The sequence below is a fragment of the Bubalus bubalis genome, chromosome 10, assembly GCF_019923935.1.
Source record: "Bubalus bubalis isolate 160015118507 breed Murrah chromosome 10, NDDB_SH_1, whole genome shotgun sequence".
Taxonomy (NCBI): domain Eukaryota; kingdom Metazoa; phylum Chordata; class Mammalia; order Artiodactyla; family Bovidae; genus Bubalus; species Bubalus bubalis.
In genome coordinates, this window is record NC_059166.1 from 89390292 (window position 1) to 89418090 (window position 27799).

Here is a 27799-nt window from a genome sequence, read left to right on the forward strand (position 1 = left end):
ATGGCAACCCACTCCAATATTCTTGCCTGGGAAATCCCATGGACAAAGGAGCCTGCTGGGCTATAGTCCACGGGTAACAAGAGTTGGACTCAACTGAGAGACTAAACCCCCACCACCATTAAGCACCTATTCGCCTTCTGTGCAAAGAGCTTTTCATGTATTATCTCATTTAATCCCTGAATAGGACCTATGAAGTTGTTACTGTTATTATCCCAGTATTGCAAAAATGTTGAGGCTAAGGAAACTGAATGTTGCTAATAAGCAGTGAATGTGAGTTTGTTGCCCTCTTACAGACACTTCATGACTCCTGGTGCAGCCTAGCTAGTCTCTCCTGCAAAGACCCTCTCCACCTGCCCTCTTCTTTTCTTCCATTGGAGAAGTCTCTACCCTTATTCTTTCCAGTTGGGGATCTAGGAATCTTTGTACTGGGCACCAAAAAAAAAAAAAAAAAAGACCCAGTGATGCTTCATCCTTCTATTTTTTTGAGTTAAAACTGGGGGATGTGTGCCTGGTGAGGAGAGTGATAGAATTGGGAGCCTTGAGACCCTTCGGAGACCACATGGCCCTGTTACCAGGAAAGACATGAAAAGCCAAACATCACAGTTGCAAAGGGATGGGTGGCTCCTGAGTGGAACCAAGGCTTGTTTCCTCTCATATATATTTTTCTAGAGACAGCACTATTTATCATTTTTATCAATTAACATAATTCATGGGCATCACATTTAGATGTTCTTAGCTTTCCTCCAACAAAGTCTTTTTATTGACTGTTTCTTAGAGGAGTTAAAAATCTTCATTGTATTACTAATCAGCATATATACATTTTATAGTGCTTTGTTCCAGTTTTAGAGAAAATGTTGTAGTTTTTTTTACATGGAAGATTCTAACATGGAAGACTTTAACCTGTGTGACTACGGTACAGAAGAGAAATTGGATAGCTTTTGCTTTGTTTCTACTAACACATAGGGCCCGGTTTAGAGATGCTTAAACTCTGTTGACTAGTCAGCAGTTACAATAGTCATAATCTCACCCAGGATGTGAATTTGATTACATATCTATCTCATAGATAGGTGGATAGATATGGGCTTCCCAGGGGGCACTACTGTAAGGAACCCGCGTGCCAATGCAGGAGAAGTGAGAGACGCGGGTTTGATCTCTGGGTGGGGAAGATCTCCTGGAGGAGGGCATGGCAATTGATTATATATATATAAAGCAGCAAAATGTTTTTAAGTCATTTTATTAAATAATGAGTTTTGATGTTGTTGTTTCTTTAATGAAGTTAGAGGGAACCCAAGGGATTTACGAGTTTCTGACCCTACGACATCAACTATGAAACTGTCTTGGACGGGGGCACCAGGAAAGGTGAAACAGTATCTCATCACATACACACCGGTGGCAGGAGGTGATACTCAAGAGGTCACTGTGAAGGGAGACACAGCAAGTACTGTCCTGAGAGGATTAAACGAAGGGACGCAATATGCCTTATCTGTGACAGCCTTGTATGCCTCTGGAGCTGGAGATGCCCTTTTTGGAGAAGGGACAACACTTGAAGGTAATTACTGTCATATTTTATAGAAATCTCTGAGCTTGCTTGTGATTGCGCTTAGGAAGCTTAAAATGTTTTCAGAGAATGAAATCGGAGTGTGTGCCATCTTTTCTCTTAAAAGGAATTTGTATTAAAAACTAAGTAGTCATAAAACTGCTTCTTATTCAGAGATGTAGGCTACCAAAAAAATTAAATTTGATTGGGAAGCAGTGTACTGGGGAGCTGAGTGTGTAGTAAGGCTGTAGAAATGTGTCTATTGTGCCATGGGTTGGTTAAATGGAGAATAGGTGTGTGATTCTCAGAGTGGACAGGGGGAAACATTAATGGAGCAAGAGGGTTTGGGGTGCCTGAGATAACACAGTTGGTCTGTCACCCAGGAGCAGAAAGGATCCCTTTTCTGACTAATAACCTCTTCACCTGCACCGTGCCTATCAATATCAGTATCAGTTCAGTCGCCCATTCGTTTCCGACTCTTTGCAACTCCATGGACTACAGCACACCAGGCCTCCCTGTTCATCACCAACTCCCGGAGTTTACTGAAACTCATGTCCATTGAGTCGGTGATGCCATCCAACCATCTCATCCTCTGTCATCCCCTTCTCCTCCTGCCTTTAATCTTTCCCAGCATCAGGGTCTTTTCCAATGAGTCAGTTCTTCTCATCAGGTGGCCAAAGTATTGGAGTTTCAGCTTCAGCATCAGTCCTTCCAATGAATATTCAGGACTGATTTCCTTTAGGACAGACTGATTGGATCTCCTTGCAGTCCAAGGGACCCTCAAGAGTCTTCTCTGACTATTCCTACAAGCATTTGTAAAAGCTTGAGAAATATGAGAGTCCAAGTTACTGTTTGTTTTCTGAATAACTTCTAAAATTCAGTTCTGTGTTAGAAGTTCAGAGTTAATGCAGTACTTAGTAAGAACCATCAACAAGACTGGATCTGTTTCTTTGGTTCTCTAGAGTTCATTGTCAGAGGGCTTCATATTTCTTAGGCTCTTTTGAACTGTAATGGAAGCTTAGATTTGACTCACCACAACCGGAAAGTAAGTCATACAAGAGAGAGAAAGCACAAATTTAACTTAACTACAATGAAAATGGGTTGTAGTTTTGAAAAGCAGTATCAGTGGATGGTTAAAATGCTGATGCAGTTCCATAGCTGGGGCCTAAATGGGAGGTCGGGTTTCCTTTTGTTATCACCACCTTTTCTATGCCTTATTTAAAATAATTGTAGGAAGAAAATAAATCTGAAGTATCTTTTGTCATGTGAGATCACAGTGATATTAGGCAAATATGCATATCGGATTTAGTGGGTCCAAGAGCTTGGAGGGATGATAGATGTTGTAATTCACAAGGGTGAGACCTACAAGAGGCAGTTTTGATGAAAACTTTGACTTAGGTAAGAAATAAAACCTAATTGACAAAAACAGTCTAATCCAAGTTCTGTCTCTAATAGTGATTAAGGGTTTAATCCAATACTCTGTGAAATTTATTATTAGAAGAGGGTTTAAATGAAAGTTTAAATCCCAGTGTGCAAAGTACTGATTATTCAAAGAGTCCTGGTTTGGCTACCATGTGACTTTGAAATAACCTCTTAACCCCTCTGAACCTCACTTTATCCATCTATAAAGAGGGGATGACCATTTTTCCCCCTTCCTCCCAAACTTACTGTGGAGATCAAATGGTAGAGTGTTAAGTGAAACGCTTTGGGATCTGGAAAATACTCCACATATATGAAATTCATCAAGGGGAAACAACATTCAGTTTAGAACTGATATCTAAAGATACAGCTTTTGTAAGTATATCAAAGATGTTGACTGGTTACTCTAAAATTTTGAAAATAATAAGAGATGGAAATGGAAATTGCCTTAATTAGGGGGACACAGTCCAAACAATGGAAGCATGTGATCTTTATACCTGGAGCAACATTCAGAATTTCTGAGAAATTTGTCCCTTTTTTTTTACCTTTAAGTTCTCTTTCTCATGTGCTTTCTACAGGCTTTCAACATAGATTGCTCCTCTAGGATTTTTAAAGGATTGGCTTTGGAGCTTTTTTTTTTTTATAGAATAGTTGTAGATTGTTTATATTTGCAAACATTTCTCCCTTATCAGGGATATCTTGGAAATAATAGTTCTACATGTGCTTATACTTTTTAAACTTCTGATATTCTTTTGCATTTCTTACTTTATAAATATACTTTGTCAAAATGTTGCCTCTAAAGATTAATGCATTTTTACTAAGAATAATATATTATCAATTTTTAGAAAATAAAATGCACATTTTAACATCACAGCAAACATTCTATTGGGTAATGACTTTTCTAGGCCACGTGTGTAGCTAAATTCTTTATAATTTTATGGCTTTGCACAGGTGGTATAGATAATCTACAAATTTGAATATGTGTGTTAGTGTGCACACCCATATATCTGGTCAGAAATAATCTCCAAGGGAGATACACAGATAGTAAAATAAATCAAAAAATTACTATTTCCCATTCCCTGAGATGGAGGAAAGCTAGATGATTTGCAACTTCACTTTAAAAATATAGTTAATTCATAACTAGATTGTAATAGTAGATTTTTTTCCCATTGACACCAAAGCTTTTCACTTTAGTGAAGGATTAGAGAAAATGCTGCCAGCCTGATTTTGTTAACATATTTATCTTATTGCATGATGTGTGGTAAACTTATCAAATATGTGAAAGCATAGTTGCGACTAAATTAAAATAATAGATATTTTTTGCTCATGGTTATTCCATTTCATTTTATTATATTAACTCAGCCAAATCCACATACCATATACAGGAATAGGATATGATGGTAAATGCAGAGAATGGAAAGCCCAGAAACACAGCCAGCCAACTGCTCTTGAGGGTTGCTGTTTTTCTAATCTGTTTTTCTCTTGGGAGAGGAGGTGGTTAGAGCAGACCTTGAAGGAATGTTTCTTCCATCCAGAGGCATGGCTCAGCCAGCGAGGGCATTCTGTGGCTTGAAAATTTTATAGATTGACTGAAGTGCATTCTATTCAATTAAAAAAGAATTAAAAAAATATTTAGCATGGGCTATAACCATCCCTAACTTGAATCTGTTTCCTAGTGCTTTCTTGAAATGCAGCCAATGATCAGAAAATTCCCCCGTCCCTGGAAGAGAGATTTATTAGCATTGGCGTTGGGGAGGTTCATGGTTGGCCCTAGTACTGTATGAAATAGAATCACAAAGGCAGAGTTTATTACTATTTCAGATCCAAACTTCAGAGGAATCTGAGCACAAGCTATTAGGTTTGATTTACATTGTTTTTTTCTCCTGTTGTTGTTAAAGGAGATTTAATGTAATTACTAAAACACTGCTATACATGTAAATGAACTTCAAACCTTAAAAGAATTCTTAGTTGTCACTGCTAGTGTTTACAGAGGGAAACCTGCTCTTTTAAACTAAGAGATGAATAATTCCCACTTTAATTCAGAGATTTACTGCAAATGAATGCAAATTTCAGCATTGGAATAATACAGTTCTTTTATTTTTGAATGTGTTTGTTGGCTGTGGAAAAGATGATTTTTCAGAATTTCTTTTGTTTCAGTTGCTGTAGCAACCCTCTGGTGTCCTAAACATGAAAGGCTTCCTATACATCAAACCAAGCTAACTCAGCTGACATTTGGTTACCATGAGGTTTTTAGCACATCACAGGAATTCTTCTGCAAGATGTTGAGTAACATGGGGTGCCTCCAAGATGGAATAAATAAGGCCTCTGTGTTTTCCTAGATTTACTGCTGTCTCATAATTTGAAAAATCATTCATTCTGTGTATAACAATTCTGATGTTTCCAGGGAACTTTAGTCCAATCACCAAACAGTAATATCTTTCCCACAAATTGATGGCTTATCAGAGAAAAATCTAAACTATGTTGGAGAGGTGACAATTATGGAAGAAATCTCATCCAGGCTTTGAGGTTGAAGGGCAATTTGCTTTTTAAGAACTATGTGTTACTTAAAGTAAGTTAACTGATCAATAGTGAACTTTGTCCTTTGGAATGGTGATTTCAAGTTGTTGCTTGTAAATCAAGTGTGTTTCCACATGAACATTATCCAGAGCAGGTCTTCCTTATTGTGCTGTGGAAAGTTGGATGACTTTGAGTTGAGCTCTATTGGAAAAGACAAATTGATTTAGAAGGGGGTTACATTACATTTTCAACTTAATTTCTATTTTTGAAAGTGCTTTGTGAAACTCAATGAAAGCCGGCTGGAACAATCTGTAAGATGAAAATAGAGTTTCATTTCTTAATGATTAATTTTTCAGTTATCACTGGCTAATTTGTGTTATAATTGTATTTGAATTGGATGATGATCTGCTTTTCAGAAAGCAAATGGAAAAGGGCTAAGGAAATGTAGGAAAGTTACTTAAATGAGGCCTCAGTTCTTTGGCCTCATATGTGGAAAAAGTAGAATCAACCCCGTGTGGATCTTCAGATCATGAGAAATGCACCTGTCTAGTTACTTGCCTCAGCAGCAGCGCAGGGATGCATGCATACAGGCAGCAGCAATGCTGCCTTTTGATATATGTGACTATGCTTTGTAATCCGATCAGAAATACTGAGTATCAGAATTTCAAAAACTGATGAATTTTGTTTGTTTAAATTTATGACAGAAAAGCTTTGTTATTTCTTATACTTACCCTAGTACTATACTGGAGAGAGCAGAGTAGAAGGGAAAACTATTGAGAGGGACTCAGAGGAATAGAGATGAAGGCGTATCATCATTACAGAAGATGATGGTATGACTTGTTTGAAATGATTGCCAGCAATTCCATTCCCAGAGGTAAAAGTAACATGCAAAGTACAGGCATGTGGTTCAAAATGGCAGAAAACAAGTACAGTGAGATTATATATTGTTGAAAACCATGTCACTTAGGTGAAAAATGTGAACAAGCCCAAACATCTTAAAACATGCATTTGTGAGTCTTGCAGGCAGACAGAGAGGAGGAGCTCAAGATGGGGGAGGCTTTACTAGAGCAGAAGTGGGTCCATATTTAGGGACAGGTGGACTTCCCTGGTGGCTCAGACGGTAGCGTCTGTCTACAATGTGAGAGACCTGGGTTCGATCCCTAGGTCGAGAAGATTCCCTGGAGAAGGAAATGGCAACCCACTCCAGTACCTTGCCTTGAAATTCCCATGGACGGAGGAGCTTGGTGCAGGCTACTATCCATGGGGTCGCAAAGAGTTGGGCATGACTGAGTGACTTCACTTTCACTTTCTGAGACAAAGTGGCAAGAAGTCTGCTGAAATTGGTTTCTGTGCATGCCACTGTATCTAGGGCTTTCTCTTTTGAAGAACAGTAACCTTTGTGGTCTTTCCTGTTAGCTGAAACAGTAAAGAATTCTCCTGCATGCAGGAGACCCAGGTTTGATCCCTGGGTCTGGAAGATTTTCTGGAGATGGGAATGGCAACCCACTCCAGTATTCTTGCCTGGAGTATCCATGGACAGAGGAGCCTGGTGGGCTACAGTCCATGGGGTCACAGAGAGTTGGACACACTGAGTGACTAATACTAACCTTTGCTGGATAGAGGCTCTATATTTCTTATAGAGCTGGATAGAAGGTGAAGGCAAAGTTGCTCAGTTGTGTCCGACTCTTTGCGACCGCATGGACTGTAGCCCACCAGGCTCCTCTATCCATGGAATTTTCTAGGCAAGAGTACTGGAGTGGGTTGCCATTTCCTTCTCCAGGGGATCTTCTCGACCCAGGGATTGAACCAGGGTCTCCTGCATTGCAGGCAGACGCTTTACCATCTGAGCCACCAGGGAATCCTGTATTTCTTATATACTGGTCTTATATTTCTTTCTTGTTCCTCTCTCTTTCCTCTTCCTTCCCAGGTATATTAGAAATAGGCTCTGTCCCCAAACCAGTCCAAGCCAAATGATCTCTTTCAGTAGCTACTGATGTCTGAACTTCTGTAGTTTGAGAAAACCTGCAATTCAATACATTAAACTAAAGCAAGTGGCTGGCTGGGTAACACTAGAGTGGAATCTCATTCACAGGAAAATGTGATCAGTGCTTGAAGAAGCATTGAAAAGCCATTTCCTTTTGACACAGGATGGAGGGGAAGAGAGAATGGGGAACATCCCACTCATGTAATGGGATGGAAAGGATGTGATGAGAACTTCTCGGTTCTCTGTGGGTTGGCCTTGGGCTCATGCCGCTACTACTGAAAGGGTGACTTGTGTGTGGCCATAGACCCGCGTGATATAGAGAAACCATCACACCATGCTACCCAGCGTCTCCATTTCCGCCAGTTTTGACCAATTTTGCTTTCACCCCTTGGAGTTTTACTTCACCACACCTGCCTCTCATTTCTGAATGAAAGCAAGGGTGAGGGTTCCCTCCCACACTGACCAAACACAGCTTCCAAATAAATAAATGTCCCCTAAGTGAGAAAAGAGGCCAGAGGAGGAATCGCTATCACAGAGGAGGCTGAAATGATGTTTAGAAAGCGTCAGGCCTCAGGCACATCTTCAGACACTCCAGGGTAATTGATCTGGGATGGCCAGGTCTTTAGCCCTCCTGGTGATTCCTGTATCTGACCGGGTCCAGTCCAGGTTTTACTCCTGAGGGTCCCAGGGCTCCAGGAGGTAGGGGCATGCTCATCCCATTGCACACCTAGTCCCCAGGCTAGCGTGGCCCCTTGGCAGACTGCCAGTTACATCACAGGGTGCAATTCAACTGCTTTTTTTGGTAACTTAACATTTGACCAAGCCAAGATTCCATTTTTAAAAACTTCAAAGGTTATAGGTCTGATAAAATATACTTATCATGAGAACATCATAGTCTCAAGATTCTTGGATGTAATGCAACAGCTTGAAAACCCAACCCTCCTACTTTTTGGAGAAAAAAGGCGTTTCAATGTGTTTGACAACAGCGTACACTTAATATTTCAGTTTGGTTCAGTTCAGTCACTCAGTCATGTCCGACTTTTTGCCACCCCATGGACTGCAGCATGCCAGGCTTCCCTGTCCATCACCAACTCCCAGAGCTTACTCAAACTCATGTCCATCGAGTCGGTGATGCCATCCAGCCATCTCATCCTCTGTTGTCCCCTTCTCCTCCTGCCTTTAATCTTTCTCCGCATCAGGGTCTTTTCAGATGTGTCAGTTCTTCTCATCAGGTGGCCAAAGTATTGGAGTTTCAGCTTCAGCATCAGTCCTTCCAATGAATATTCAGGACTGATCTCCTTTAGGATGGACTGGTTGGATCTCCTTATATTTAGGATTATTCTTATCAAACTGACTGACATATAAGAAACCCACTGAAGCAGTTTATATTTTCAATCTTGGCTTCTGGTTTGAGGTGTCTCTTTTCTTTCTTTGGATTTCACATTTCTTTGTCACAAACATGGAATGTTGAAGCGCCAGTACCTACAAGTAATGCCTTTCTGTGTTAGGCAGAAACTATCATTTTTTTTGAGGACCTTTTTTTTTTTTTTCTGTAATTGAGAATATAATTAATGTTCACTTGAATTAGTACTGTCATTCCATTAATGGGAACTCCCGTATTGTATTTGGATCTTAAAAAGTGGTTTTGTTGTTTTTTTTTTAATTTTATTTTATTTTTAAACTTTACATAATTGTATTAGTTTTGCCAAATATCAAAATGAATCCGCCTTAAAAAGTGTTTTTACAGATTCTTTCCAGGACATTGACCAGTCTTACAGAGGTCTTCATTACAATTTTATTAATATTTTGTTCTAGCTTTCCAGGTCTTGAGAGTGTTACTGTAGTTGATTAAAATCCATGGGAATACATATCTAATGAGTTCCTTTTGTGTGTAGCTCAGAAATATCTTTGTGAATGTATTTTTGCTTCAACCACAAATTTCCTTCCTATTATTTTCTCACAGTGAAATCATTAGCCTGTGTTTGTGAGATTGATGTCTGTTGCCATGGAAATAAACAATGTCACAAATTCAGAACTATAGAAAGTAGGCAGAAAAATAGGCTGAGAAGCTCAATCTTTGGGAAAACTAGAAACTGAAATGATTATTTGTAAATCTCTCCAGTGTTAATTTGGAAGATTACCCCTAGGTGGTAGATAACTTTGTCTTATACTTTTGGAGAATGTTCTTAATGTAGCTTTTAAGCTTATTTAAATTCTGAATCCCTTTGAAGTACTTTCAAATATTATTTCACAAAAGCTGTTGCTAATTACAGCCTGGGAAATTTAAGAGAAGAAGTACATATGAAAAATGGATGTAGTATATATTAAGCAAATGAAACATGCTGCATATTTAAAACTTAGAGACGAGTAGTTGGAATATCAACCATCAAAACAAAATAAAAAGTGAAAAAACAACAGGCAAGTAAAACCCAACCAACTGAGCACAACCTAACCAAAGAAACAGTTTAATTCCTGTAAGTAGAGAAGATATAAAGATGTGTGACCTTAGTAGAAATACAATTAAAGAAGACCTTCAAATGAAGGTGAGCCTCAGGAACTGAGGGAAAGAAGTCAGTATGTTCTTGAAAATAAATATTCTTGGTTGCAGTGAAATATGTAACTAATTTCCCTCCAGAGATGAGATGTCCCGTCAGCAGTTAAACTTATTTATAATAGAGTTAAAATTTTCCATTTGGTCTTGGGGTCTGGTAGTATGCCCAGCTTCCATTTTATTTTTTCCTCTGTAATCTGACATATATGATAGGGTTTTGTCCACCAAGATTTCTTTGTCATTTATTGTTATCTTTATGTACTTAAAATTTAAATAATAATGAGTATTTTTAAGATACTCATTTTTACTCTTTGATTCAAGTAGAATAGCAGCCTTCAGCATTCTTGTAGCAGGACTATATATCATTTTCTTGAATACACAATAATTACTGGTAAAATGTATGCTGGAGAGGCAGATAGTTTTATATTTATGTCATACTGTGGCATAAACCCTAGTAAAGGTAGCCAGTATAAAATGACTTGTATATTTATCTTACATTTAAATTATGGAAAGTTAGGGTTTTATTGGTAGACATCTGTGCCTCCTATTAAGTCAGGGTTTCCATATTTTTTCCACTCGAGTTGTATTTTTATTTTGAATGAGACAGCCAAAATTTAGTAGCAGACATTTTCTATCAGTTAGAGCAAGTGGTGTGTTTTATTTTGATGACTAATCGTTTTTAGGTTTTCCAGCAGAATTGTTGGTTTTTATTTTCCTTAGGGTTAAGCTATAATTGAAATTTTGCATTTCTGGGTTTTTAGCTTTTTGAACAAATAGACAGTTGAAAATAGACTGTGAAAAAAAGACTGTTGAAATTAAGATTTGCAAGTGATATAAGATTGTTGAAGTAACTGGAAGTGGTACATTAAAACGGAGCTTACTTAAAGAAGATAAGAGAGGGAAAGATGATGGTGAAGAAATAAAGATCTTTGTGAACAATGGATGAAGAGAACTGAGTAAAATTGGGAGATTTAGATGCTTTTTTTCCTCTTTGAAAATTTCTTTAGGCATTTATTTCTTTGTATTTGAATGTCATTCTTGTTCTGAAGGACATTTCAATCTGACTGGACATATGGGGGCAAGGGTGATAGGCAGGAATCAGGCATAATTATTCAGTTTAATCCCATCTTCTGTTCCCCTGACAGAACAGGACAGACAGCTCAGAAAGAAGAAATGGGTAAGTTAGACAAATTGAGTCCAACAAGTCAGGATGTCTGCCAGGATGAGGGAGTATTAACATATCTAATAGACATTAAAAAATGATCTCCCTTTCATTTCTTTTCTAGAGCGCGGTTCACCTGGAGATTTGATTACTAAAGATATCACGGACACATCGATTGGGGCTTATTGGACGTCAGCTCCAGGAATGGTTCGCGGTTACAGGGTCTCTTGGCAATCACTTTATGATGATATAGAGACTGGAGAAAAGAGTCTTCCTGCAGATGTAATTCATACTGTGATAGAAAACCTGCAGCCAGAGACCAAGTACAGAGTTTCCATATTTGCAACTTACAGTAGTGGAGAAGGGGAACCCTTGAGTGGAGAAGCCATGACTGAATGTAGGTAACATTCTGAGGGGGCTTGGGAGTGTGTTGGTGCTACCTAATAGCTATCAGCTCATGATAACCTCTTGCATTTTTTTTCTTTATGTGACAGTTGAGGACTAAAAACTTATGACCTTTAATGAATGTGCTTTAAAATCAAGTTCATTGTGTATCTAAACTTGTATCAAATTTTGAAATATTGAATCCCTGCCAACTACCTACACAGTTTACCCTTGAAAATGTGGGGGTTAATCTGAGTATAATTTATAGGCAACCATTCTTATCTGAGGTTCCTCTGCATCCCAGGATAAAACCAACCTCGGATCATGTAGTCCTGCCGCATTTGATAGTGAAAAAAAAAAAATCCATGTATAAGTGGACCTTCAAAGTTCAAACCTTCGTTGTTCAAGGATGAACTGTGTTTCTCTCCCTCTCTGTCTCTCTCGCTTCTTTTTTTCTGGTGGAAAGATCCAACTAGATAAGAGACTCAACTAGTAAAGAGACAGGAAGCTATGGAAATAGAGAATTCAGGGACATTTATAACTACATGGCCTCGGGCAAGTTCTTGAAACTTCTTTGCGCTTCAGTTTCCTAATATGTAGAATGCAGTGTCAGATTTTGTAGAGCATTAAATAAAATAACAGTGGGCAAAGCATAGCACCTAGCCACTTAGAGAAGACTGATGTATAATGCAGCTGTTGAGACAATGTATGTTGTGCAACCAGGACTAATCCTAAATTATTTTTACTATGTTTGGGGAGGCTAAGTCAAGTCTACTCAGTTTTCTGATGGCTAAAATTTACCTTAGTCTCATTACTATTCTTTCCTGTGAAAAATTTTGAGTGACCCCTCATCATTTATTATCAGGTGGCTAGGGAGAAATGTGTCTGTATTTCATAATTGTCTTTCCTAAAAAGCAATTTATTAAAAATGGGCATTTCTAAGAATTTATAGAAAAGTTTATTCTTTTTGTTTGGGAGGATTTAGGAAAAGGGGAAAGAGTAGGGGTATTCTTGCATTTCTTTTTTTAGGAAGAAGTGGAGGAATTGGGTGAAATTTAGGCCACATATTGGGTGATTTTTCTGCCAAAGGAGGAGAGAGGAAAACACCAAGGGCAATTTAAGTGAAGTCCTGTATCCTGATTTTAAGTTGTCCTTAAATTAAAATCTTTTGGTCTGAGTTCTCTGTAGAATTCATCTTTTCTTTTTTTTTAATCACTGGCAAACTCATTTGGATATGTCTGAGCTTAAGTCTGTGTCAAAATTAACAGATTAAAAAAAACAGACTCCTTATAGGAGATTTAAATACATGAAAAGGCATATTTCTCAGATATTGACATGATTGGTTTCCATGATAGTGAATGAAATCCTGTGTCTGAATATATTGACTGACATAGTTTAAGAACTTGGCAGAAATTCATCTCTATTTCTGGCAGTTATTCATTTGTTGTAAAGAGAAGTCATGTTGTAAATTTAGGCCACATATGACACATCTAGCTAAATTTATTTGTAGGCGTAAAGTTACAATTAACATGGCTGAGAAATTATCAAAAAATACATATTTAGAGGGAAACTTTTTCAAAAATTCTCCTCCATCCTTTCTCCTTCTGAAAAGATTGAATCCTCAGATATTTGGGATTTAAAATCTCCACAAGGGATATGTTTTAGCTCAAAGCAAGTATGTTAGTAGAAATTCTAAATAAACTTTCTAAAAGCTGAGCATCTAAGACATTTTCATTATTTCTTGGCTAATTGATTGGTTTAAAGCTTAGTAAATGGAAAGGCCTCTTTTGAACCATGAGCAGAGGAGGTGGGAATGAAAGGCACATTTTCTAGAGGGTATAAGTCACTTGCTCAAACTCCTCAGCAAATTAGATGAAAGACAAGAACCCTTCTTTTTTCTGCTTCCATTTTTTAAAATTTTTATTTGGAGGACAATTGCTTTACAGTGTTGTATTGGTTTCTGCCTTACAGCAACACGAATCAGCCACAAGTGTATACACATCGCCTACCTCTGGAGCCTCCCTCCCCACCCCCCATCTGCTACCATTCTTAGCTGTTGTGTTTTGGTTTGCTCTCTTTGTGGAAAGTAAGGTAGTTTTGAAAATACTTTGAGAAATCCGAGTCACATGTAGTGTCTTCGGCTGGTGGACAAGTCCAAAATGGTGTGTATAACTGGGCCATGCTCTTAGAGTATCTTATAAACTTCCAAGGGGGACATTTTGGAAATATTTTCTGCTTTCACCTGACGTTCAGAGACATGGTATGCAGACTGTCAATACACTGACAACCACAAATTGTGGCTAAAAAGCCAGCAGGTGGGAAACTCTACCGGCCCTCCAGTTATGGCAGCTAGTTTAGCCGAGGTACAGTAAGTTTTGGAGAGCATCTTGTGAAAGGCACTAAAACTTGAAAGGAACTTAGAATGGGACTGTTAGAGCATTTTATAGCATGTGGCATACCAATGAATGGAGCGACAAACCTTGCCTTTTACTTACGGGAAGCCAACAAGGATTTCTTTTCCCTCCTTAAAATCCAGAGTTTCCCATTAAAGCTAGGATGAGGTATGTCATACTTTATTTAACTTCAGTTCCTTTATTTTAAAGAGTTAATTATAAAGCAGGAAAACAATTGAGATCCTTGAAGCATTTCAAAGTATGAAGTACATTATTTGAAAGTTACTAACATATTTAAATTTGGGAATATCTTCAAATTTGTGACCCCCCTTTTTGGGGACATAGGCTTCGTTTTAGACCAACACTCATAATATTTAACTGTCCATTTGTCTCAATTCTAAGTGGTATGAAATGGGTTTGAGAATTTTGTGCAAGGAAGAAATGTCTTGTTCTACTGAACAAGAGTTGAAGAGATGGAAACAAGAGGTCAGTAAACATATTTTAGCAGAACTTTTTCTAGAAAAGTGTTAGACACACATGGATTTACTCAACACTTGTGACAGATTGTTCTGTGTACTATTCTTTCTCATATTCTTTCAAAAATCCTATGTAAGGTCTTTACTTTTTTTTTTTTTGAAAAAATATATATTTTTCTTTTAATAGTTCACTTACCTAAAGAATAGTAATGGGGAACTGGAGATTAACTAAATACATTTTAATATGCCAGGAAGTAATGGAATTGGCCAAGAATTCTCTTACTTTCTTAGCCTAAAATTTAAAAAAATGCAACCAATATACTCTTAGTTGAAATTTTATTTGCATCTTTCAGAGACATAATTCATAACCATATATTGATTTTCTTTACTTGTTTTGTCATTCTTACCTTTGTCCTCTATACATAATGTATCTTTTGCTTATATGGCTGCTGTCAAGATTATACTGATTTTAAGTAATTTGCTAATAATGTGCCTGGGTGGGGTTTTTTCATGTTTCTTGTGCTTTGGGTTATTGAGGTTGCTGGATCTGTGGGTTTATAGTTTTATAAAGTTTGAAAATATTTAGGCCATTATTTCTTAAAATATTTTATTTATTACTCCTCACTTTCTTCAGGTATTCTGGTTCCACATGACTGGTTGAAGTTGTCACATAGCTCACTTCTGTGCTTTTCAGTTTTTCAGTCTTTTTTCTTTTATTATGTTTCAATTTGGGTAGTTTTTATTCTCATGTCATCAAGTTTGCTAGTATTTTTTTTTTTTTTTTTGCAGTTTCTGATTTGATGTTAATATCACCCTGTGTATTTCTTGTGTCAGGCATTGTATTTTTCACTTCTAGAGGTTTGGTTTGAGTCTTTGTTATATATTCTATGTGTTTACCTAACATGCTTAATATTTCTTGTACCATCATTAACATATGGAATATGGTACATATCATAATATTGATAATATCTGTTTTGATGTCCCCTTTGAATAGTTCTGTCATATGTGTTATTTCCAGTTCTATTTCTGCTTGCAGAACTTGGTTTCTGGTGAGAGCTCTCTTCCTGGTTTGCAGATGGCCATGTTCTTTCTGTGTCTTCAAGTAGCCTTTCCTCAGTCTGTGCATGTTGAGGGTGGGAGGGGAGAGAGAGAGAGAGAGGAAATGAGCTCTCTGTTGTCTCCTCATCCTCTTATAAGGATTCCAGTTCCATCAGATTAGGGCCTTACCTGTAGAATCTCATTTAATCCTAATTACCTCCCTGCATGCTAAATCACTTCAGTTGTGTCCAACTCTTTGCCACTGTAGCGCTCCAGGCTCCTCTGTCCATGGGATTCTCCAGGCAAGAAATAATTGAGTGGGTTGCCATTTCCTTCTCCAATTACTTCCTAAAGGTCCAAATACTATCACATTGGAGATTAAGACATTAACATATGAATATAGGGAGGCACAATCATTCAGTCCATGATACAGGTTATTATTTTTTTCACTATTTGCATTTCTGGTAATTTTTATTAGAAGCTAGACTTTATGAATTTTACCTTTTTGGATATCAGATATTTTTATGTTCTTACAAATATCCTCTAAAGGTTTGTTCTGGGATGTAGTAAACTCACTTGGAAACAGTTTGATATTTTTGAAGCTTTCATTAATGTTGTGTTAAAACTAGACCAGAGAAACCTTTAGTTTAGGGCTTGTTTTACACCAGTCCTGGGGCAGTAACTCCTTCTTAGTACTCTATATGATGTTCAGAGAATTTTGAGATTTTCTACTCTGAAGAGGGGGAATATTTCTGGCCCCACATGAACTCTAAGAACTTTTTTGTGTCTACTCCTTCTAGGTGGTTCTTTCTCTGGTTTTGAGTAGTTTACTTATTCATATGTACGGAGTAGTACTGGGTTGAACACTTAAGTAGGACCTTTTGCAGATTTTTGGAGTTTTTTCTCCGTCACACTATCTCCAGGACTTTCTCTGCAAGTTCTAAGTGCCTTGGACTCCCCAAACTGACAAAACTACCTCCTCAATTAAGGGAGACCACCAGGCTCCATTATGGGTTCCCCCTTCCTGTACTGGTGCTGGAAACTCTCTCCTAGCAATAAGTCAGGACAATGATCAAGCTCCTTCTCAATTGTTTCTCTCAGGGATCATAGTCCTATGCTACCTGATGATGTCCCATGTCTGAAAAATCCTGCTATGTCTCTGTGTGTGCGTGTATGTGTGTGTGTACTTTTTAAAGCTTTCCCAGGTTTTTTTTTTTCTTTAGTTTTTTCAGGTTGTCCTTGCCTGTTTGAACATGAAAATTTCTTTTAGAATAAAAAAAGATTGTCTGCAGTGTTTCCTTCAGCTTTGTCTCTCTTTTTAGAAGATGCTTATGATTTTTGAATGCTGAGATTACTGAACTGAATGAAATGATCCTGCTTATAAGCTCTAATTATATATAAAAGGAGGACTGTATTGGCTATTTGTGGATGTTGGGTGACCAGTTTCTGATATAGTTATAGTAAGATATAATTTAATAAAGTTTGTTGTATATTAATCAAACCCTTTTTACATACAGTTTTTTCTAAAACCACCCAGTGTATACTGGTTTATCTCCAGAGCCCCTGAGATATTTTTCTGTGTCAGAATTTCCTGTTCCTTGATCGTCTTATGTGTTCATGGCAATCGCAAAGGATGGTGTTAACTGTAGTCACTCTGGCTAGTCATTTATGCATTGTACTTTTTTCTGAAAAGACTCAAGGAATATTTCTGACCCTGTATTTATGATTTTTCATATTCTGCACACTGTAATTTCTACAGGAATTCTTTACAGATGGAAATATAATAAAAATCCTAAAAATTCATCTCCGGAAATGGATGTTTTCTTTACTAAAGTCTCTGGAATGCAAATAGGAAATCCTTGCAATATGAACTTCCATTTTTTAGTTATTAGCCAGATAAAAAGAAAACATCTCACTGTGTAACCTCACTGAGATTAGGTTCGCACGGCGTCCTGAATGTAAGCGAGATCGCAATGCGAAGTAGAGGAAGGGTGTCCGTATTTAAGAAACCACACCTGGTGTCTTCTCACATCAATGCGGTGATGACATGAGCATGTTCTTTCAGCATGATGTGCATTGTAATCTTCTTTTCATCTCGCAGTGTCTGAAGACTCGAAAACCTTGAAAGTGGATGAAGAAACAGAAAACACGATGAGAGTTACCTGGAAACCAGCACCTGGGAAAGTTGTCAACTACCGTGTTGTGTATCGCCCCCGCGGGGGTGGGAGGCAGATGGTTGCCAAAGTGTCGCCCACAGTCACCTCCACAGTGTTAAAGCGACTTCAGCCCCAGACCACGTATGACATCACAGTTCTCCCAGTTTACAAGACAGGGGAAGGAAAGCTTAGGCAAGGATCAGGAACAACAGGTATGAAATCATAATAATTTGGGGGGGAAAGTATAATATTTTAATGGGGGATTTTAATATATCTGCTTCATTTGTGAATATCGAAAATGAACTCTGTAATAAATTACGTTATAATAAATAGTTGGATACGATGCCTAATTAGCATATGATTTTTACCAATCTAGTTCCTTGTAAAATGAGCCTACATATTAATGTTACTCTAATCTGAATTGTGAGTGCTGTTTACACTCGCACTTGGCTCACACTCTAATATTCTGACTTTTATTGGGCATTATAGTTTGTGCTTTCTGACTTAACATAAAGTAAATATTTATTTTGAAGTGTTTTGCTTGTGATGATTGCCATGTGTGCCACTTAGATATTTAGAATTCAACTTATTATTGTAGGGGTTAATACAAAAAACTCCAGAGCCTAGGCTGTTGGATAATATTTTAATATTTATTATCTCTACAGCTTCTCGATTTAAATCACCCAGAAACCTCAAAACATCTGATCCAACCATGTCAAGCTTCCGGGTGACTTGGGAGCCCGCACCCGGTGAGGTCAAGGGTTACAAGGTCACGTTTCATCCCACGGGAGATGACAGAAGACTGGGGGAGTTAGTGGTTGGACCGTATGACAACACAGTTGTTCTAGAGGAACTTAGGTAGGAGTGAACTCTATTTCATTTTTGTTAACAGATTGCATAACTGATGTACATTTATAGGCCTTCCACACACGATCACGTATGTGTCTGTCGCCGGCCGAGTATTTAAAATCAGCCCAAGTTGCTTTCTCACTCTTGTTGAGGCTGAAGTTGAGATTTGGGTTCAGACATTCAAATTTAGGCCTGAACAAGTACACTATTTTAATGATGTTCGTTACTAAGAGATCAGGAATGGTGTTTTTTTCCATAGCACCCCGCTTTTAAAAAATTGACATCCACATCACACCATTTCACCAAGAGCAGCTTGTCCCCAACCAGCCCCATGGAAATGTGGGTGTTCCTGTGCTTCAGGAAAGGCCCAGGGGCTGACCCAGAGATGCCTGTGTACATTCCCTCCCAGGAGCGAGGGAGGGAGTGGGCCTTTGTGCTTGGGGTCAGCTGAGAGGCTTGGGGAAGTGGGGGCTGATGGAAGGTCTTGCTGTAGGCTCCGCAGTGGAAAAGAAGGAGGTTTGAGTTTGAACAGCAGCCTACATCCTTTATAGTGAAAAAAACAGAGTGCTCTGCATTCATTGCCAGGTGGAAAGTTGAGTTGTTTTGACTATTCATTCAACAACACTGATATCTGTTTGCACAATACTTACTTTTATCAGAATAGGGAGGATAAAATTGATTGAGCCTACTATGTGCCAGGGGGCTTCCCTGGTGGCTCAAATGGTAAAGTATACACCTGCAATGCAGAAGACCCAGATTCGATCCCTGGGTGGGGAAGATCTTCTGGAGAAGGGAATGGCTACCCACTCGAGTACTCTTGCCTGGAGAACCCCATGCACAGAGGAGCCTGGTGGGCTGCTGTCCATGGGGTCACAAAGAGTCCGACATGACTGAGCAACTTTCACACACTATGTTCTGGGCACTGTGCCAGGGCTTTATGTTTCCCTGCAAGTACAACATTTTAAATTATTTTCTTAAAGCCCATTACTTAGCAGTAGTAAAAGTGAGAGCTTGATCCTTTCCTGACTTGCTCAGTGGGAAGGTGGGAATTCTACATTTGATGGAAAGGCAAGGTGGAAACTGGTGCCCTGAACCCCCAGTGTTCTCTAGAACGCTAGTTTCCCTCGATACCTCACAGTGTGAGCTTAAACTGGAATGTGATGGAAATTATTTTTCTTCTCTTGCGATATTATGTGTTATAACTTCCTCTGAATGAAAGTTTGTAAATCAAGATGAATATTTATAACAAAACAAAAAAAATGCTACCACTTGAGACTATTATACATACAGACTGTGTATTTTAACATTTCAGGGCAGGTACCACCTATAAAGTAAACGTTTTTGGAATGTTTGATGGAGGAGAAAGTTCACCACTTGTTGGACAAGAAATGACAACTCTTTCTGACACAACTGTAATGCCAATTTTATCCTCTGGTAAGAAATTGAATTGCATTCTCCTAAGAAAAGTCAGTACCATGTAACTTTTTCAAATGTAAAGTGTTAGATTAATTATACCATGAAAATCAACCATTAAATTTTATGTTAAAATTTATTTCAGTAATATATACTTAAAAAAATTCTACAGACATCCAGCTAAGCACACTTTGCCAACATTTTTTTTAAAGGCTTTCTTGTCAGCATTACATTAGTTAGAGTACTGTATTATTTAAAGCTGAGTTTTTCAGTGGGTAGATGATGTACATTTCTCTCTTTTTAATGATTTAAATGCAGTTTTATTTCGCTAAAGTAATTGTAGAAAGGATTTATTTGGGCTGAGCAAGTGGTATTTGGTTATTGATATGTTAATAGGTGGGCAGCTAAGACTTGGCAAGCAAAATGGTAACATAAACCCCTTAGACTTTCTGCTGCTGCCACAACTACAGCTTTGATACACATGAAGCTAGATTTGAACATTCTTAGCAGTGAGGGTGGTGGGTAGAGTTTACTACTAAATATTTTCATCATTTGCTTATAAAGAGTAGGTCTTGGCAGAGCAGGAGCAGACTCGTAAAGGCGTAGGTGCATGGATAGCGTTGGGGAATCCTCACTCTGATGGACCATCCAGTATACCAGTGATGCCTTTGTAGTATAATGAGCATCACTGAGTTTTTCTCAGTTTTTTTTTTTAATAATATAAAGATCAGATGCTAACATGGCAAGTAGTTGAAAAATTCATAGCTGGTAACATAAGCTCTTGGAAAAGAAAGCATTTGAAAATATGGATGTGGATAAAATAAAGTCTCAACTCATGCTGTTTTGCATTGATGTTCTATTTTTTCTCTTATGATGATATTAACTGACTTATATTTTTATTTTGTAGCTTGTGCACTGAGGATTTGGGATAATTCTCTCTTTCCAAAGCACCCTAGCTTTGTATCAGTGTTTGTGCTTGTGGTCTCTGTAGCTCTCGATTTGTATACTTCTTTGCATCCTTTTTTCTAGATTGTCTTCCTTCTCTCTTGATTTTTTAAATGTGCAGATTTCACCATTTGTATTTACCTGATTCTTATATGTAGTAGATGATTAAGTTATTTAAAACTAAATAATAGCCATCAGATTTTTAAACAATATATCTTTTACTTCAGAAGGGTTGAGAGTTCTGTGCCTAATCCTTAATAATGTATGTATTACTGAGACTTTGCATTAATTCAAAAGATATTTTTGGCTCACTGAACCTTTTTCTGGCTTGCACGTTTTAGAGTTCATCTCATACTTGTCTGCTAATGACCACTGAAAATTGAGGAAAATGCAAAGTTTTATTAAAATTATTATTTCCTTATAGTCAGAAGGCTGTACATTCCCTCTTCTATATTTCAGTGTTTGGGTTTGTGAGCCTATTCAAATTTATAATGACAGTTTAAGTCTCCATGTTCTATGATTGTGGCCATAAATATAGTCAAAGATGAAGGAAAGATATTTCAACTGAATTGGTTATTAGAGGGATGGATAGTTCCTGTGATTCTTATTTGAAGCTCTAAGTCATATGGACATGTTTTCAAAGTCTTGAACTCACCTCGCTGAGCCACAGAACTGAGATTGTTAGGTGACCCTGGCCCCCGGGGGTGGCAGAAGCGTGCTGGGAAGTAACCTGATGAAGAATGTGCCCCTGACTCCATGCTGTCTTGTGATTGCTGCGTCAGGGATGGAGTGTCTCACCCGGGCTGAAGCAGACATCGTGCTGCTGGTGGATGGATCGTGGAGCATCGGCCGGGCTAACTTTAGAACCGTCAGGAGCTTCATTTCTCGTATTGTGGAAGTCTTTGAAATTGGCCCCAAAAGAGTACAGATTGGTAGGTCTGACAACATTGATGGCATTTAGATGTCTTCATCAGGTTCGCTTACATATGCTAACTCAAATGGTGTCCTTTCAGCCCTCGCTCAGTATAGTGGGGACCCCAGAACAGAGTGGCAGCTAAATGCTCACAAAGACAAGAAGAGCTTGCTGCAGGCCGTGGCGAACCTGCCTTACAAAGGAGGCAACACCCTCACAGGTGAGCCAGATGGTCCAGGGCGCTGTCGGCTCTCGCTTTTGTCCGAGCTCGTGGCTGAATAATGATGTGGCTGATTCTCTTTTAACAATCCCACTAGGGATGGCCTTGAATTTCATTCGCCAGCAGAGCTTCAAGACCCAAGCTGGCATGAGACCTCGAGCTCGAAAAATCGGTGTTCTTATCACTGATGGAAAATCCCAGGATGATGTTGAGGCACCTTCCAAAAAACTCAAGGATGAAGGCGTGGAACTGTTTGCTATTGGTAAGTATGGATGAGAATAGCCATGCCTCCACGGGTGACAAATATTTTTGCCAAGGATAATTTTGTAGTTAAAAATATTTTCTGAGGCATGAAAAATACAGAAACACACTTTCCCTTCACATGATTTATTAAAATAATGTGCCAGGAAGTTCATCTATTTTCTTCTTTTCTCCTTACAATGGGACAAAATTACATGGCTTCTTGGAAGAGAGTAATAAATCAAGAGAACAACTGTACTATTAATAGGATTCAGGAAAATTCCTGTTTGGTTTTCCACAGCATCATGTTTGTTTTTGATATCCACTATTTTATAATACTTTCCAGAAAAAAACAGTAAACAAACTCTTTTTGGTGGGGAATTGGTGCTAGAAGCATTGAGAAGAAGCCAAACAAAATAATCTTCAGTTTGTATTATTTTTTGTTTCTATTTAATTTATGTAATTACTTTATTATTGGGGAAAATCTTATATACATTCTAGTTAACACGGAATGTATAAGGGTAGCCTATGAAATATTTGCTTTGTTCCATGAATTTTTTTCTGAGACATGCTTTTAATTTGTGTATATCCATTTTCCCCAAGGTATTAAAAATGCTGATGAAGTTGAGTTAAAGATGATTGCAACAGATCCTGATGATATCCACGCATACAACGTGGCAGATTTTGATTCACTTTCTAGGATCGTGGATGACCTCACCAACAACTTGTGTAACAGTGTCAAAGGTCCAGGTAAGGTTAGCCTAGGTTCTCACCCTCAGAACTGTTGGTATTTTGGTCCATTTAATTCTTTGTAGAATGGAGGGAGTGGATTACTTTGTGTATTGTGAGATGTTTAGCAGCATCCCTGAACACTGCCCACCGGATACCAGTAGTATCCCCTGAGTTATGACAACTAAAAATACCTTCAGAATGTGCTGAACGTCTGCTGGGGAGAACACTGCCCCCAGTTGAGAATCATTGATTTAGTCCTTGGATTTTCTCTGATGGCATCAAACTGTAAATGACTTCTAGTTTATTTGGGGATACATTTAGTTTAAATGTGCCTGTATCAAACACATGCTTCCTAGGTGGCTCAGTGGTAAAGAATCCTCCTGCCAATAAAGGAGATGCAGTTTTGATCCCTGAGTCAGGAAGATCCCCTGGAGAAGGAAGTGGCAACCCACTCTAGTATTCTTGCTGGGATAATCCCTTGAACAGAGGAGCCTGGTGGGCTGTGGTCCATGTGGTCGCAAAGACTTGGACATGACTGAGCGACTGCACACGTGTGCACCACACACAGACACATACACAAGTGAGATTAGGGAATAAAGAGGTGCTTTCTCTCCTGGTGTATATTTTTCTCTGGTAAACCATCTTCACTCCATATCACTACTAAGTTACTATTAAATGCCCCAACCAGAGATGATCACAGTTGATACTTTGCACTTGTAACTTCTAAACATAAAGACAAGTTACAGTGTTAGAGTGTGGATTTTTAGAAAGGGTATCATCTCTCTTTACCACTGAAGAAATAGATTTAGAGAAATACAGTTACTTACTCAAAGTCAGATGGGTATAGATGTTTTGAGAGGTCCTTGAAAAAAGGTAGCTATTGATAAGGAATTAAGGTTTAGAAATAAAATTATAGAAGTGAATTTGTAGTGAGAAGTGGTATAAAATAATTACTACCTGTGTAAATTGTAGGACAAACCATGGTAAATACTAAACTGAAGGTATTTTGAAAATTAATGATAAAATGACGGTTTTTATTGTATGAGAAAAATTTCTTTTAAGTAAGTGTAGATTCTGGTAAAGACTGTCTTTCATTAATTTACTCTGGTTTTGGAAAGTTGGAATGAGTTTAACAAAGTGGTAGAAATGGTTCACGTGCTTTGGATACTAAGGATACATTTATTTGAATGTTCCTTCTTGAATTTCTCTCTTCAAAATTTTGCAGATTTTCTTTTTGGATTTTGAACAATAGACTGACCTTTTCCCAGGAGAAATAGACCAGCCAGGAAGCCAGAATTTGTAGGCGTCTGGCTTTGGATTAGCTGAGAGAGTTGTAGTTTTATTTAGTTGGAGAGAACTTTGAGTGGGGATGAAAACATCTTTTATCTGTTTTACTTTATTTTTTTTACATCAGCTATGTAATAGTTGCATTCATTTAGTTTCCCAGACAGTAAAATTGCTTGATAATTTTGTAGGCTTGATTATGACCCAAGTACAATAAAGGTTAGGATACTAAGAATGGAAATGCTTTTTCCCAGCTTTGGCTTACAAAGAAAGTAGGAAGAGTTCATATGAGAATGATTTGCCATGCTCATGGAGTCACTGTATTAGCTCTCCTGTGATTATTATTTGGGATGTCTCTCTAATGGTCTTATTGAGCCCAATATTTCTATTTTCATTTATATTGATTCCAAATATTTTTCTATATTAGTCATTTCACCTACACTTATGAACAGAAAAAAACAAACACAGCAGTAGGATATTCCTAAATTTTAGAAGGCTTGGCTGTTTCTCTCTGAGTGAGAAAATAAGTAGGTTCTCTTACCACTGAATTAGATCCTGAAAAGGAACTAAACATGAATAAGAAATCACTTCTGTCCTCACAGAGCATAACTTATAGTTAAGAAGATAAGACATGAATGTAAATAATCAACATGATAATGAAGGCAGTGAACTTGGGTGGTACCAATAGCGATAGAGGCAATAGAGTTGTCAGGCCCCATGTTGTCATTTACTGATACATGCAGAAGGTGGGAGAGCAGAGAGAGTATCCAAGGACGAGTCAGAGGTTTTGAATCTAGGTGACGGATAAACTGTGATGCTGTCAGGATGAGGGGAGCAGCTTTTAAAGGATGACAAGAGCTCAGATTTGAATTTCCTGAGGGTGAAGAATCTTAGGCCACCCATTCAGAGAGGACTTACGGGCACTGGGCTGATTTACTGGAGAAGACTCTTGAGAGTCCCTTGGGCTGCAAGGAGATCAAACCAGTCCATCCTAAAGGAGATCAAGCTTGAATATTCATTGGAAGGACTGATGCTGAAGCTGAAGCTCCCATACTTTGGCCACCTGATGCAAAGAGCTGGCTCATTAGTAAAGACCCCTGATGCTGGGAAAGATTGAGGGAAGGAAGAGAAGGGGGCAGCCGAGGACGAGATGGTTCGATAGCATCACCAACTCAGTGGACATGAATTTGAGCGAACTCCAGGAGATAGTGGAGGACAGAGGAGCCTGGCCTGCTGCAGCCCATGGGGTTACAAAGAGTCAGATATGATTTAGCAACTGAACAAGAACAACAACTGTAACTTCTTAGTATATGAAAGAATGTGTATAAAAGCTTGAAATATGGAGAGGAACACCATTGCAACCTAATTTAAATATCATCATCTTGCTATGATAATGAAAAAGTCTATGTACTTCATTTCCACGTGCAGGTGACTTGGAAGCACCTTCCAACCTAGTTCTTTCTGAGCGGACCCATCGTTCTATGAGAGTGAGCTGGACACCTCCTTCTGACAGCGTGGACAGGTACAAGGTGGAATACTACCCAGTGTCAGGAGGGAAACGACAAGAAGTGAGTAGACAGTCCTTACAACCCGCTCCTTCCTGTCCTGAGATTGGGTCCTCCTCCTTAGGGCTCTGGGAGGAATGCCAGGGGGAAGTAGGGGGCAGAACTGGGTCCATGGTGGTGTTCTCCATTTCTTGCAGGGCAAGCACTTCCATTTGGGCTTAATTAGAGGGAAGAGCTTTTAATTTCTTATGCTTTCCAAGAATTGCACAGTATCAATACAATTTTAAATTAGGGATTAAGAGGGTGTTTAATTTGTTCATGAGTTTATACGAGAATCATCGAGTAGGAAGGAAACATTGAGGATGTTCTAGTTTTATGCACTCATCTTACAAATAAGGAAACAACAGCTGGGAGCATAAACTGTATGGATTATCCAAGATCTCACTGTAATCTGATAGTTTTCAAAAACAAAAGACAATGACCTCATTGAAGAATATTTCTTTAACTCATTGAAGTTAACTACTTCACAATTAACAGTAGAAAAGAGGGAACTGATTCTAACAGAAGTTGTTATTTTTTGTAAATTTTCCTCCCTAGTTTTATGTGAGCCGATTGGAAAGGAGCACGGTCCTGAAAGATCTGAAGCCTGAAACTGAATATGTTGTCAATGTGTATTCTGTAGTGGAAGATGAATACAGTGAGCCTCTGAAGGGCACAGAAAAAACATGTAAGTCAGATTAAAAAAAAACTCATTGTTTAATTTATTAAGGTAAAGAGGTGACAGGCCATGTGGGATTTTTTTTATTTTTTATTAATTATTAAATTTATTATTAAATTATTAAATTTATTAATTATTAAATATTTTTAAATATTTAAAATTATTTAAAAAATTATTGAAATATTGTTGATTTACAGAGTTGTGTTAGTTTCAAAAGTATAGCAGAGTGATTCAGTTGTATGTGTACATTATTTTTTTTTCAGATTTTTTTAGATTCTTATAGATTATTAAAAGATACTGAGTGTAGTTCCCTATGCTATACAGTAGGTTCTTGTTGATTGTCTATTTCATATATACTTGTTGTTCAGTTGCTAAGTTGTGTCCGACTCTTTGTGATCCCATGGACTGCAGCACACCAGGCTTCCCTGTCCATCACCATCTCCTGGAGTTTGCTCAAACTCAAGTCCATTGAATCGGTGCTGCCATCCTACCATCTCATCCTCTGTTGCCCTCTTCTCCTCCTGTCTTCCATCTTTTTCAGTATCAGGGTGTTTTTTTTTTTTTTTTGTATATAGTAGTGTGTATATTTTAACCCCAGCCTCCTGATTTATCTCTCCCCACCTCTGCCACTATCCCCCTTGGTAACTCTAAGTTTGTTTTCTATGTCTGTGAGTCTGTCTGTGTTTTGTAAATAAGTTCTTTTGTAGCGTGTGGGATTTCTGTAAGCCTTCCGAATCATCCCTTTATTTGATATCTCTTCAACACACATTTACTGAATGTGTACTTTGTGCAGGTTCTCAATAAATACTCTGTGATTTTCTGCTTTTACCGGCTGTTCCTACCATCTTGGAACCCACTGGGTATTCATGGCAAGAGTTTACCTTAGAGGGAAGGGTACCTTTCACGATTGTCCACCTCTTAAGGGAAGGTACCATGTGGGGAGTGGGACTCAGAGTATCTGGAGGAGCAGCTGTGCAGGAATCATCTGGTTCAGTTCTGCATGAGGCCAGATCTTCCAGCTGGCAGCGAGAGCTCCTTTTTTATTGACTTTTGGACTCTGGCTTTTACCAGAGAAGTTCTGATGGCTTTGGCTTTGAGTAGAGCTTTGAGGAAAGATATTCCTCACTCCTATTCCTGATGGGGTTTCTGAGGCCATATGAAAATACTCTTTCCTTCTCCCATCTTCTTGGCTGACCTCCAGGAAGAAGGGAGGCCTCTTATAAGAAAGAGGAAGGAATGGGCCTAACTCCAAGGCAAGAATTGACTCCACTGACTGCTCAGTCCCTTAGGTCTTTATCTCTCATATTTCCCTTCATATTAGACCATTAGGTGGGAAATAATATATTTCATAATGGGCAAGATT

General features: G+C 38.3%; 1 protein-coding gene across 3 annotated transcripts in view; it reads left to right on the forward strand.

Annotated features, from left to right (window-relative positions):
* Nucleotides 1-27799, forward strand: part of COL12A1 (collagen type XII alpha 1 chain) — a 119866-nt gene that overhangs the window by 26574 nt on the left and 65493 nt on the right. For 2 of the 3 annotated variants that reach the window (XM_006062002.4, XM_006062003.4), the window contains exons 13-23: nucleotides 1277-1549; nucleotides 11295-11567; nucleotides 17563-17829; nucleotides 18283-18475; nucleotides 19779-19900; nucleotides 21607-21756; nucleotides 21838-21957; nucleotides 22055-22219; nucleotides 22801-22947; nucleotides 25642-25781; nucleotides 26316-26445. In XM_006062002.4, coding sequence (XP_006062064.2) covers nucleotides 1277-1549; nucleotides 11295-11567; nucleotides 17563-17829; nucleotides 18283-18475; nucleotides 19779-19900; nucleotides 21607-21756; nucleotides 21838-21957; nucleotides 22055-22219; nucleotides 22801-22947; nucleotides 25642-25781; nucleotides 26316-26445 — 1980 coding nt within the window. The remainder of the gene's footprint in view (nucleotides 1-1276; nucleotides 1550-11294; nucleotides 11568-17562; nucleotides 17830-18282; nucleotides 18476-19778; nucleotides 19901-21606; nucleotides 21757-21837; nucleotides 21958-22054; nucleotides 22220-22800; nucleotides 22948-25641; nucleotides 25782-26315; nucleotides 26446-27799) is intronic. The other variant, XM_006062004.4, reaches the window with a different exon arrangement.